Genomic DNA, 12160 nt, shown 5'->3' with positions numbered 1-12160 from the left:
CAGCTACACCCCTAGAAGCATCTAGGGGCACTTAAGGTAAAAGGAGGAAACCTCGTTCCATTTTAAATTTGAGTTTCAAAAGAGTAAAAATTTGTTTGGGAGGGAGGGGAGGTGGGTGAAGAAACCCTCCCCAAAAATAGTTTAAAACCTTCCCTGGACCTATAAGAAGCTTTACTATAAAGGAGAACAATATCGGTTCAGCGGTTATCGAGATCCTTCAGGACAGACAAAAAACGCTTACTACTTTATATAATAGGATAAGGTATATTTCAACTGTTTTACAATCACTATAAAAAATATATTCATATTTATTCAAAAATAAGGTTGATAAAAAGTCAAATAAACAGGATTACAGGTTTACTCTACATAAAAATTAAAGTTAAGAAACACTGGTATTCAATTTTAGTCTACTGTTATCAAAAATATCAACACACCTAAAAAGATAATATAGCTTTAACACTGTGGTTTTAGTTTTTCTTATGATATTTTTCAGAAATCAAGTTTTAAATGGATTTTTAAAAAAAGAATAAAAACTATATCTAATTTGAAAAAATACTTATAATATCAAATTTGCATTAGGCCATTAGTCAATTTAGCTATATCCTTTTCACAGTAAATATCTTCACTAAAAAAAATCCCCCCTTCCCCATTCCATAGTTTTACTCCTATGAGAAAATATATTTCAGAAATTTCTTTACCTTTCAAGTTGATGTATATATTTAACAATATTTCCAACCATAGTTGAGGCGGTTTGACTTCCCCTTAGGCTTGATAAATACCTAAGAAGAATGATACTAGAAAGCTAAACAACCATATATAGCTGCCTACTTCTATAACTATTTCTATTGGAAATGCTACCTATTTGATTTCTCAGACTCTTCCGACGACTTAAAGTTTAAAATGTGTTCAAATATTATGTATTAGGATTTCGAGGATGTATGAAAATGGAATAAGAGAAAGATTATTTACCTGTAGAGTAAAGTTGTAATATAGTTCGACAAAGCTCGAATATTCTTTTTCTTGTAGAATGGCGATTCCTGAATTAACAAGTACAAGAAGAAGGGTGCTAACTGATTTGTTAATTTGCCTCCGAAAATATCCATAAGTAGCACAGCAAAAACCATGGTTAAATTTTAAATTGGTGAAAAAGGTAAAAACAAAATATGAACAAAGCATATTGAAATTTAGTTGTTTTATTGGATTTACAAAAAGAAAAGTTAAATTTTGATTAATGAGTCTATTATCTAGTCTATTAAGGTTCTTATTATAAAGTAGCTGTTTTTTTTAATTTTCATAACTTTTCTTACCGAAGGTTGTCTTGTAAGGATTAATAAAAATATAAGGCTTTTTACTTTAGTGTCCTCATTCGCAATCTGAAAAAAATAATAGCTCAGTGGTTAATTGAATGGGGTATTACTTACTACTTTGTGCTCTAAAATTTATATAAGGATTATATTAAATTTTAATTGTACAAATTTCGAAACAACCTATTTTATAATTTTATAAACTTTTACTGCGTTGGGGAAGGGTTCTCCTTGAATTTCAAGACACAATCTAAAGAACCAAAATCATCCGCTCGTAATCGGATGTGATACTTTACCCGTCCACAATAATATCCAACAGACAATAAACCCTTTGATTACATATCCTTTATCTGAAAGTCCTAACTGTAATGAGTTCGTCTGTTTACAAGCCAAGAAATATACCCTAATTTGTAGGACGCGCCAGACATAGAAGTAATTTTTAACGTCTCTAGTATGTTATAGTGTGAGCCAGACCCAGCAAGATGGTTTTATTGACATTACCTGAGCTAAGTTTAATATTGTGTTCATGTAGAATATTTCATCTTCATAGGAGTAACACCAAGGGGTTGTAAATATACCAGAAGTCTAAAATAAACAAATAAAATTTTATAATTTAAGTTAGAAACTTTAATTTACCAAGGAAAATCTAGTTAATTAAAGTTTTATATCTAAGTTAATTTAAGGAATACTCCTATTCTAACTATTAATGTCTCAAATCTTAAAAAGTAACAATGTCAATAGGCACAAGTTTTCATGATTTTAAGTTATGACTCAAGTTTAGGGTAAGATTCGAACGCATCAACTCTTCATAACAAAACATTTTCTCTGCCACTATTTCCTTCCCATTTTCAATACTTCATCAAACGTTATTCTATAGTCAATAATACATAAATTTATATAGTCAATTGATATGTTTTTTAAGTAACAAGATGTCTATCTGTCAATGTATCTGTACTAAAATATCTCGCTAACGGCTGAATTGATCATGCCTCTTTAACAGTGAAGCTTTTTATAAGTCTTTGGAAGGTTTATTACATCAATCCTCAAAAGAAAAATTGACCCCGTAAATAAACAAATCCCCCTTACCCACCAAAGAGTTTGCTTTAATTTTTCTTTTTAAAACAAAAATAGATAGTTATGGGTTTACAAATTCCCCATCCCCGCCTTCCATCAAGTGCTCCTAAGAGCCTGTAGAGGCGTATAAGTTACTACTAAATAAATAATACCTCATAAGAAAGTGGTTTTTCTTCAATATATTTATCAAATTTTTCCTTCACCATAATTGCTGTTTCAGGTTCAACTTTAACTAGAGATTCTATTTCCTAAAAATTATTATTATTTTATAATTATAATAAAGTTCTCATTAAGATTATTACTTATTATTTATTGAAAGCGAAGCTTTTCTAGCCTTAGATTCTTTTTTTATAACGGATAGTTGCAGCATAATTAAGGGATGCTGAAATTGTCCTTTCGATTTTAAATTTTTGAATGATGGATTTATTTAGATCAATAAGTAATACAATTATACAATTGATGTTTTTTTTAAAACACAATATTTTCAATATTTAATTAACCTATTCACTTGATAAGTATGTCTATATTAACTGTTTCACTCATTACTGCATACTTCCTAGTTTTTAGGAAACTGCCATTTGGGAAGAAATTTTTTTTATAAATTAATCATATCAATAAAATTTGACTGTATATATAAATGTATATAATATTCATTTAATTCATTTATTATTTTGTTGTTTTTTTTTTCTATGTATGTACACCCAAGAATAATAAATCTAATCTAATCTATTTTTCTTAATGTCCGTTTGGCAGACTGGTTTGTTGAGCTTCGCTTTTATGGCTTTTGTAATCCCTGTTACTAAATAATCATCATGCAAAGTTTGAAAATGATAGGACGCTTCTAAGGTAAAATAATAAAAAGTTCCACTGCTACAAAAACAAGAATAATACCTGTTCATAGGCATTTGCTACTTGCTGTCCTTTCTGGAAGTATAATCCCATTGTAAAGTGACTGAAATAAAAATTAAGTTTATGTAAAAACACTGGAGGTGTTTGATGATGACACTTATCTGACAAAACCCCACCACCCATAATATTTTTCAGCCCAGGCGTTCGCGGAAAGTTTTACTTGGCTATCTTGGCTATATGTATCATGGTTGGTGAAGGGGGTTTGTTGGACTCTTGGAGGGTGTATCCATACTTCGGTTTTGCAATATGGTTTTATATACCCCCTGCATCCAAATTTGAAATTTAACGTGTCCTATTGCATATCGCCAATATTCTAGACAGACAAACAAACGGACATAAAGTAGTAAGCTTCTTTGTCTGTAGCGAAGGATCTTGCTAACCGCTGAAACGATATGGTTCTCCTTTTCAGTGAGGCTTCTTATAGGCCCTGACATGGTTTGAGGCTACTTTATTTCTATAAATAAGTCCGGATATGGTTTAAAGCTATTTTTCTACCCTTCCATATAGAGTATCTAGATACTAGGGGTTGAGTCACTAGTAAAATTATAAAGTAGCTTTGTTTTATTAGAAAAAAAACTTACCCCTCGGCTTTATATGTATATTGATAGAGTACTGAGACAAATCCTTTAGCAAATTTACCAAAACTATCAGGTATCAACAGGTTATCCATCTCAAACATTACTAAATTAAAATCAAGGATGATAACGTATAAAGGGGCTAAGCTTTACAATTCATCAATAGGGCAAACAAACATTAACTTGCAAAGAGTGTTAGCGTCAAAAATCAAGGTTAATCTGGTAGTAAAAATGCTTAAAATACTCGATGCCTATTTTGACTTTTTTACGTTACACGATTCGATATATTGATTCTTCGCTGCATTTTATTATATTTATATTTATCTTAGGAATAGGAAGAACGAACATTAAGAAGCATAGGGTGTTTCAGAATTAAATCAATGGTATAATTGGTAAAATTGAATAAATATTAATATATTTAAAATTGATGTGCTGACTTTATGTAAATGATTATAGAATTTCTACACTTTTAAAACGTATACCTATAAAATCCTTATGCTAGATTTGAAACTAACGGGACGATTCTAACATAGTTAGATTAATTGATAATTAAAGTTAACTACCTGGTTTAGCAAATGAATTTCCTTCCAGAAATTGCTCTAGTAAAGCTCCCCCCTTTTCTGGTTGCAGGAAATGCTAAAAATACCACAATTATATAGGTGAGGGAATATTCTCAAAAATTCAACTGCATATCTTTAATAGGAGTCGAATTTTGTTTAGGCATACTTATTGCACGTGAGCACTTGAAATTATTACGTTGATTCGCTACTAAAAGCAAAGGTGTAATCCCTATCTAGTTGAAAATTGCCCTTTAGAGCAAACAAATAAGAAAAATAGTATAACATTTTTATTTTCTTATCCGCGGGAAATCGTATGATGAAAGTTTACGGCGGAAGATTGAAAAATGTTTACGTTTTATTGAAGCCGAGGGGCTGAATGTCATGGCCAATAAAACCGTAATTATTTATCTCGTTGACATTTATTATATTTTTCGTGAAAAATTGTCCTGGTATGATACTTTCTCAAAAATCTTATGATTGTACATTTTTATATTCGTAGAAAACTGGATATAATACACATATTTTTTTCAGTAAGGGACTGAGAACCGATTTAATCCAAAGGATATTAATCGGAAAATGTTTTTTCTACCTTAATAAAAATATCTGGAACGTGTTTAACTGCAAATTCTATTACCATATTCCCGTACAAATTCCTTCTCTAAAAAAATAAAATAACTACTACTGTATAAAGTTACAGGATGTTTGACTAATTTTGTATCCATTGGTCTAGCAAACTATATGGTTCTCCTTTGCATGTAATCTTCCTATATAAAGATCTTTTTTTTGGAAGGGATAGTACCTCCATTGGGCCTCTATACCTATGAGAAGCTACATTGTAAAGGAGTACCATTTTGGTTTAGCTGTTAGCGAGATCCATCGGTGCAGACAGAGAGATAAATATTCTGTTACTTTTATACAACGATGTAGACAATTGTCGATATGGGGGAAAATGCAATTTCTTTTACTCTAACTAACTTTGACCAAACATCTGTAATTAAAACTAAAAGAAATTAAAGATTTTTTACATATAAGACTTCCACCTACCCACCAAAAAAAACGCCCTTTTTAAAAGTTGTAATTTGAATTAAAGGGCGAATATAGGTTGGATATGATATGAGCTTATATCAAAGGTGCAAGTATATACATTATGAATAACTCAAGCAAATAAAGATATTCCATTGGATAAGGCCGTTATAGCTAAAAACCTAGCCAATTGGGCTAATTTGTGACGTCAGAGGAGTGGTTCCCTAACATATTCAAATACCAATATTCACAACAGGATGCGTGTAGAGTTTGCCTAAATACTGTTGTTATTTTGCAGTACAAATAAATGAGAAAAAGGTTTCGGGAATTAATCAGGGGTAAATATACCCTCCTTCTACCTTCATACAAAATATATAAAGTAAAATATTTAAAAGTTAAAAAAACATCAAATAATGTAAAAAATAAATAATCAATAAAATTTTCTTGGAGGAAGAATGATTTCAAATCCCTGTTTTTTTGTGGCCGTTTTTTGATCTCTGTACAGAAAATAAACTTTAAGACGTATTATTTACCCTAGTCAATAGTCCTGACGCCCTTCTACGCAAATTATTTTTATGCTTTTTAAAAATGAAATAAAATAGTATTTAATCTACAATAATAAACATTTAAATTATCTTTTAAGGTGCGTGCCAATGTAATAGTCAATCAAACTTAAGCAAAATAGTCAAAAAAAAGTCTTGTAAAGGGCTAAAATAAACGATTTTGTCGGCAATCTCATTTATTATATGTTCAATTGAATCAGAAAATTGCAAAATCTACTTAAGGATTTTTTTGAATTTTTAAATTTGGCATAGATATTCTAAAAGTATGTAATGGCACCTTTGATATAAGCTCATATCATATCGAACCTATATTCGCCCTTTAAAAGGTACATTGGACTGTAAATTACATTACCTAAAAAGTTAGGATAATATCATTGAATTTTGATTGGTTGGTTCCAAACTAGTAGTTTCTAAACTGTTCAACAAATAATTTTAATTTATAAAAAGGAAAATTTTGTTCATCATCAATATATCATCCATTCAGAAAGTGGCTCGTACGCCATAGGAACGCTACCTATGGATGTTGGCATTCTTATATTATTTAAAATAAATATTTACTACCTCTACAACCTCGTGAAGTAAATAATCTTCTTCCAAAAACAAAGTTACATCTGGATTCTAAACAAAAATTTTAAATAGCCTCTGTAGAAGGATAGAGTCCTAACTTTTTTGGTTTAATTTTATAGTGTCCCAAAAAACAGTAATGTGACGTCATAAAAATGAGGGAGATGAGAGGAGAAGTGGGAAAGAAAACCCCTAAAAGAGATTGTTATTATCATATAAAATATTTTAAAATGTGGAAGATTTTTAAAATTGTAATAAAAATTCTAAATGACACCAAGAATATATTGTAACTAGTAATGGAAAAAAGTAAAAATGTAATAATGTAATAAAAAGTTTTTGTTATGAAAAAAAAGTTTTTTGTGTGAATGTTAAAGGTGTATATAATATACTTATCCTGCCAAGGAGATTTAAGGACCACTAATTCTCACCTTTCCAATCTTGTTTTTATTAGATTTCCGTGATCCATTTAAAACCTTAGATTTGTCATAATTTCTTGCAAACTTTTTGGCAACTCTTTCTACGTCTTTATTGGGTGTCACAAGTACTTGACAAGGAAACACCTCGTTGTTCATAGTATATGTAGAATCTGTGATTAAAAATCACTCTAACTGTGAATTATAACAAGTTAAAATTTAATAAAAAATGCGTAAAGCTGAAATAAAATTAAAACTTAATGAACTTTAAATTTAAAGATTCAAAATCTTACATCTAAGTAAATTTGTAACCAAAATCTTTAATTATGTTAAAAAATCATTTAATTCAATACCTTAAAATAATTTTCAATCAATATATACAAGGTGTGTTTGACAATTACTTTTCAGGAAAGTACCATATATATTTTTTGGCTGTTTGTGCATTAGTTTTGGGGATGATTCCAACCCCAAAAATTCCTAGAGGCTACAGTGAAAGTAGCAGTGAATAGTTAAATAATGACTATTAATTAGAGTGATTTCCTGATGAGCTGGAGCTACTCGGTGATGTCATGTACATATCAAGGCCTGCCACAGTCGGTGAATATGACTCTACTACCAATGCTGTGTCAAAACAGTTAGTAATATTTTAGTAAGGATTAAAACATTTATTGAGGTACACTTTAAAGCCCTAGAAATGTTTAAAGAACTTTTAAGATTTTGAAAGATGTATAAATGATAATGAAAGTTATTGGATAATTTTATAATGCAAAACTCCTGGAATTATCTGTTATGGATGTAATGAATGTCATATGCAGAAAAAAACAATAAATTAAAATATACATACTATTTTATTTGTACCTGGCGAATTTGATGTTGAATTTACAATGCAGACTGCTGATTGGTTAGGATTCCACAAATCAAATGATGCCATTGGTGTATTTATTTCATTAACGATTGTTGATTGGTCAAAACCATTTATTGCCACTGTTGTTATTGGTTGATAACTTTCGTAAAAGACATCTGATTGGTTGGATTGAATATCGATTGATCTTGTCATATTGGGATATTCTTCTGATATAAGAATTGAATTGTTTTGAGGCTGTATTGTTTCATTTGAGATCATAGGTAATTGCAAATTGTTTGTTATTGAACTTTCAGTCTTTGAATCTGAAATATGAAAAATTTATCAACAATAAAAGATATTATTATCATTATTTTATCTTTATAATTCCAGAGATCTAATGGGATGAGACAATGGGCGATAAATTAATGTACATCCCCAATGATGATACATAAAACTACCCCTTCTGAATATTACACTTAGTAGTTGAAAAGTTTAAACACTCAATTTAATGAACCAACCAATCAAATTTCAATAAACATCCCTAAGATTATAAAGCCAACGAACAAGAAAACGTTATTATAAGACTTTTGGGACTAGTACAATAAACAGCCAAATGTCCCCTCCCTCCCAGATATGATTCACAATTTGCAGATTAAAATAACATGCTTAGGTTATTTGGAATTACCAAAACGAAACAACACTTAAGTTATTGAGTTGTGATGCAGACAATCTCGATTTATTGGAAAATATTTATATAACTTTGTAATATATTGACAGATAAACATACATATGGGCATAATTTGCTTACATACCTTGACTTAAGCCTTGTAGAAACATCTCAACATCAGTTCTTGGCAGAGCAGGTATAGATTCATCCACACAGATTTCTGGCATATCAGTCTTTCCATTACTAACATCAGTGTCTTGTGCACTTATTCTCTTGATTGTGTTTTCAGTCTCGCTTTTCTCAGTTTTCCCCTGAAAAGTATAAACGGTAGGTAATAGCTTAAGAATGGCTGATTGAGTACCGATTACCCCATTCTCCCTTATTTTTTTTAAATTATGGGTAGGGAAGTAGTTTTTCCAGGGAGTAAGGGAGGGGACAATGGATCGAATATTCAATTTTTAGGAGTCTCAGACTTTGGGGACTGGCTTAAAGGGAATGTGCAAGAATTTAGCAGTTTCTGACTGAGTTTGGGGAATTGCGCATGAAATGCCGCTACTCGTTATGTATGTTTTGAATATTGCAGTCGGGGAGAAGGGATAAGGGAAGTGGGGGCATGGGAAATAAACACTCGTTGTGTTAGTTTGGAATGTAGCAGACGGGGAGAAGGGAGGTGGGGGCAAGGGAAATAAACAGAATAAAAAGGGGCCGTCATATTCTTGCTAGCAGCTGGCCGGGTCCAATAATCTTTTAATATAAAAATCACACCAAAAAATCTCAATATATTTCATCAAAAACAAGTTGTGATTTCACTTTACATGACGCTATGGAAATCTATTATTCAATTAACAATCCCTTTATAATTTCCTACAAATTTATTGGATTAAACTGGATTTCATGCCCTTTCTTTGATAACTCTTATATTGAATTAATTGCCCATTGTCCCCTCCCTTACTCCCTGAGTTTTTCTTTCCAATGCCAAAACAATGTGGTGGAGTCCTAAACCTTCGGGCTATACAGTACCCAATATAACCTAGCTGTAAGTAATATTTTAACAAACGAAAAACTCCTGACCCCACCCTTACTTTAATTAAACTAATTTCAAAATAAGTTTGTCTTACTACTAGTTGGTACTTATTTTGATCATGACAAATAAAATATGATATATGTTCAAAGTATACATATCATAGGAAAGTTTTTGTAAAGCACATTAGTGGGAAAATTATTTTTAAAAGTATTCCAATGTCCATATGTTGCTTAAAATCCCTAAAACTGCTGGATCTATATATTTTTTTGGGATTATTTGTTTTGACTTAATTGTTCACACTTCGCTTACTTACCTCTGTCTTACTCTTGTTTAATTTTTGTCTGGAAGAAGCACCAACCCTTTCTGGATTCATTCCAATTTCCAAACATCTAAATCATTAAAATACAAATTAAAATATCCCTTTTAAAAAAAATTAGATTAAGTTTTTTTTTCTAAGATGAGTATTAGTATCACAGATATATAATTTATGAGATACAAATATTATTGAAACAAGGATGACAACATCAATAAATGCGAAGCTCTTGAACGGTAGGACAAACGAAAATTAACACTTGTAGAGTGTCAGAACTGAATGATCAGAATATAAATGAATAAAAGTCGAAACAAAAAAGTAAACTGCTAAAGTACATTATACTGTTTAAGACATAATGCCATTTTTAAGACTTGATTACAGAGATTCTTCGCTTATAACAATGTACTTTGTTATCCTAGGAATTAGTATTCCAAAAATTAGATCAATCGGATAATTATTTCACATACATATTTGCTGTTAAAAAGGTTAAAAATCAACAAACTGGACGTACGGACATTCTGATAAAGATTATAGAGTTGCTCTGCTTTCTTAATTTTACCTAACTTCTTCAGGAATCACCTTGCAAATTTTGAAATCGATAGGACTATTCTAACATGTCTAAATTAACGAAAAGAGATCACCGATATACGGACTGACGGACGGACCGACTCTAATTATAGAAAAGCATCGATTTTAACAATAGAAACTACAACCCTATGCACAAAAAAATAATAGTAAGCCAAATCAAAAGTATAACATCTGGCTTTAACTTAACCTTAAATTTTACCCCTTTTTGTGATCTAATCTAAAAACTACTGTACCTTCTAAACCTACAAGCTCTGCAGTATTTTCTACTCTCATGGATAATCATACAATTGTTGGTTTTTCTGTTCAGTGAAAATTAGACATTATAAAATTTATGATTTTTATCTAAAATGTTACATATTGAATGTTTTATCAGATCCCCAAAATTTCAACTGAAGTACCTACACATAAATAAAATCAGAAACAAAAAAGGCACGGGATAACAAAACTGGACTTAATCTTACAATTTTTCATTTTACTATCTGAGGAAAGTTTTATATACTACGATCAATAACTAATACAATTCATATAATGACTATTTTCCTGACACATTTATACTCTCGAGTAATACTTCTCTGGAAAAACACTCTAAAATAAAAAAAATCTAATTAAAATATTATTAAACCTGTAGCTTTGCCCCTAGCCTCTAAGATGTTTGAGTTGTGTAACATAATAATTTAGTTTATACATAAATAATATAGGGTTATCTTTTTCATTAATAAACGAAACGAAATCAAACAACCAATTTATTATAGAGTATATTTCTTAATTGTCAATAGTTTTTACTTGCTAGCTAAATTCTTTTAAAAAGAGATTATCTTCACACAAATAAAAATCTTAAAACTATCTGTTTGTGAGACCTTAATAGACAAACATCCCTCCCCTTTTGTATACCTGCAAGAATAGCAAGACACAGCTCCATAATACTTTCTTGTAGTGGAAGGAGCCTCACAGATCCCGCAAATGCCCGTCAACAGGTCTAGCTCTACGCCTGAAATTCAGTTTGTTTAACTTGCTTGTAGAGTGTCTACTCTCCAACTATTTTAGGGATCCAAAGGCCAAAGCAAGCAAACAAATAAAAATAAAAGTATCCAAAGTTTTTTAGTCAATGAAAAAATGACGTCTTGTATAACTTTTGGTACCATTGTAATTTACAGTGTAATGTCTCTTCTCTCTCTGAAATATTACAACTATAATATCACCCAAACCAATAAAAACTTTGGACAAATCTAACCACATCTATGAAGTATCGTAAGAAAATTCACTACCAAAAGATCATACAGACCACCTAATCATAGATTATCTTCGCTACTAAAATAGATGTAATATTGTTAATCCATGTACTGATTTTTGAGAATCATTTAAAAATTCTTACCCTGATCTAAAATACTTTTATTTGTCTCCATTTTTATTTTACTAAAACATGATATCTAAAAAAATCATAAGAAACAATTTGACTTATTAAAAACAAGAATGACAACATCCATCCTATAATATAAAGAAGTAAGAGTTATTGTCTGTAGCGAAGGATCTCGCTAACCGCTTATCCAATATGGTTCTCCATTACAGTGAAGCTTCTTATTGGTTATGAGATGGTTTTAGGCTGTTTTCTTTTTATAAAAAAAGTCTGGGTATGGTATTAAGCTATTTTTCTGCCCTTCCATACATCCCCTAGATGCTAGGGGCGCATCGGCTAGTAAGTAAGAAAGCATAAAAAAATGATGATGGAAACTACGAGAAAG

At 30.6% G+C, this 12160-nt stretch overlaps 2 protein-coding genes across 3 annotated transcripts; both read right to left on the bottom strand.

The window, feature by feature from the left end:
* Window positions 1-286: 286 nt before the first annotated feature.
* LOC145305612 (uncharacterized) lies at window positions 287-7155 on the bottom strand. The gene is made up of 12 exons (XM_080147295.1): window positions 7001-7155; window positions 6570-6626; window positions 5012-5080; window positions 4426-4498; window positions 3869-3968; window positions 3270-3330; window positions 2531-2626; window positions 1806-1889; window positions 1308-1373; window positions 970-1037; window positions 699-779; window positions 287-434 (listed from the first exon to the last, which is right to left on the bottom strand). The coding sequence occupies exons 1-12, from the start codon at window positions 7142-7144 to the stop codon at window positions 380-382; spliced, it is 954 nt and encodes a 317-aa protein (XP_080003421.1). The 5' UTR covers window positions 7145-7155; the 3' UTR covers window positions 287-379.
* A 294-nt stretch (window positions 7156-7449) lies between these two features.
* LOC145305633 (nuclear hormone receptor family member nhr-108-like) lies at window positions 7450-11904 on the bottom strand. 2 transcript variants are annotated; one of them, XM_080147334.1, is made up of 8 exons: window positions 11794-11904; window positions 11313-11409; window positions 10965-11006; window positions 10655-10723; window positions 9834-9909; window positions 8642-8807; window positions 7844-8152; window positions 7450-7597 (listed from the first exon to the last, which is right to left on the bottom strand). In XM_080147334.1, the coding sequence occupies exons 1-8, from the start codon at window positions 11822-11824 to the stop codon at window positions 7509-7511; spliced, it is 879 nt and encodes a 292-aa protein (XP_080003460.1). In that variant the 5' UTR covers window positions 11825-11904; the 3' UTR covers window positions 7450-7508. The 2 variants fall into 2 exon arrangements, with proteins under 2 accessions (XP_080003460.1, XP_080003459.1); XM_080147333.1 differs by having other exon boundaries at window positions 7494-7606.
* Window positions 11905-12160: the final 256 nt, after the last annotated feature.

Source organism: Acartia tonsa, chromosome 14 (assembly GCF_053477335.1).
Source record: "Acartia tonsa isolate MP-2025a chromosome 14, ASM5347733v1, whole genome shotgun sequence".
In the NCBI taxonomy this organism is placed as follows: domain Eukaryota; kingdom Metazoa; phylum Arthropoda; class Copepoda; order Calanoida; family Acartiidae; genus Acartia; species Acartia tonsa.
This window is presented reverse-complemented; position numbering and strand designations above follow the sequence as displayed.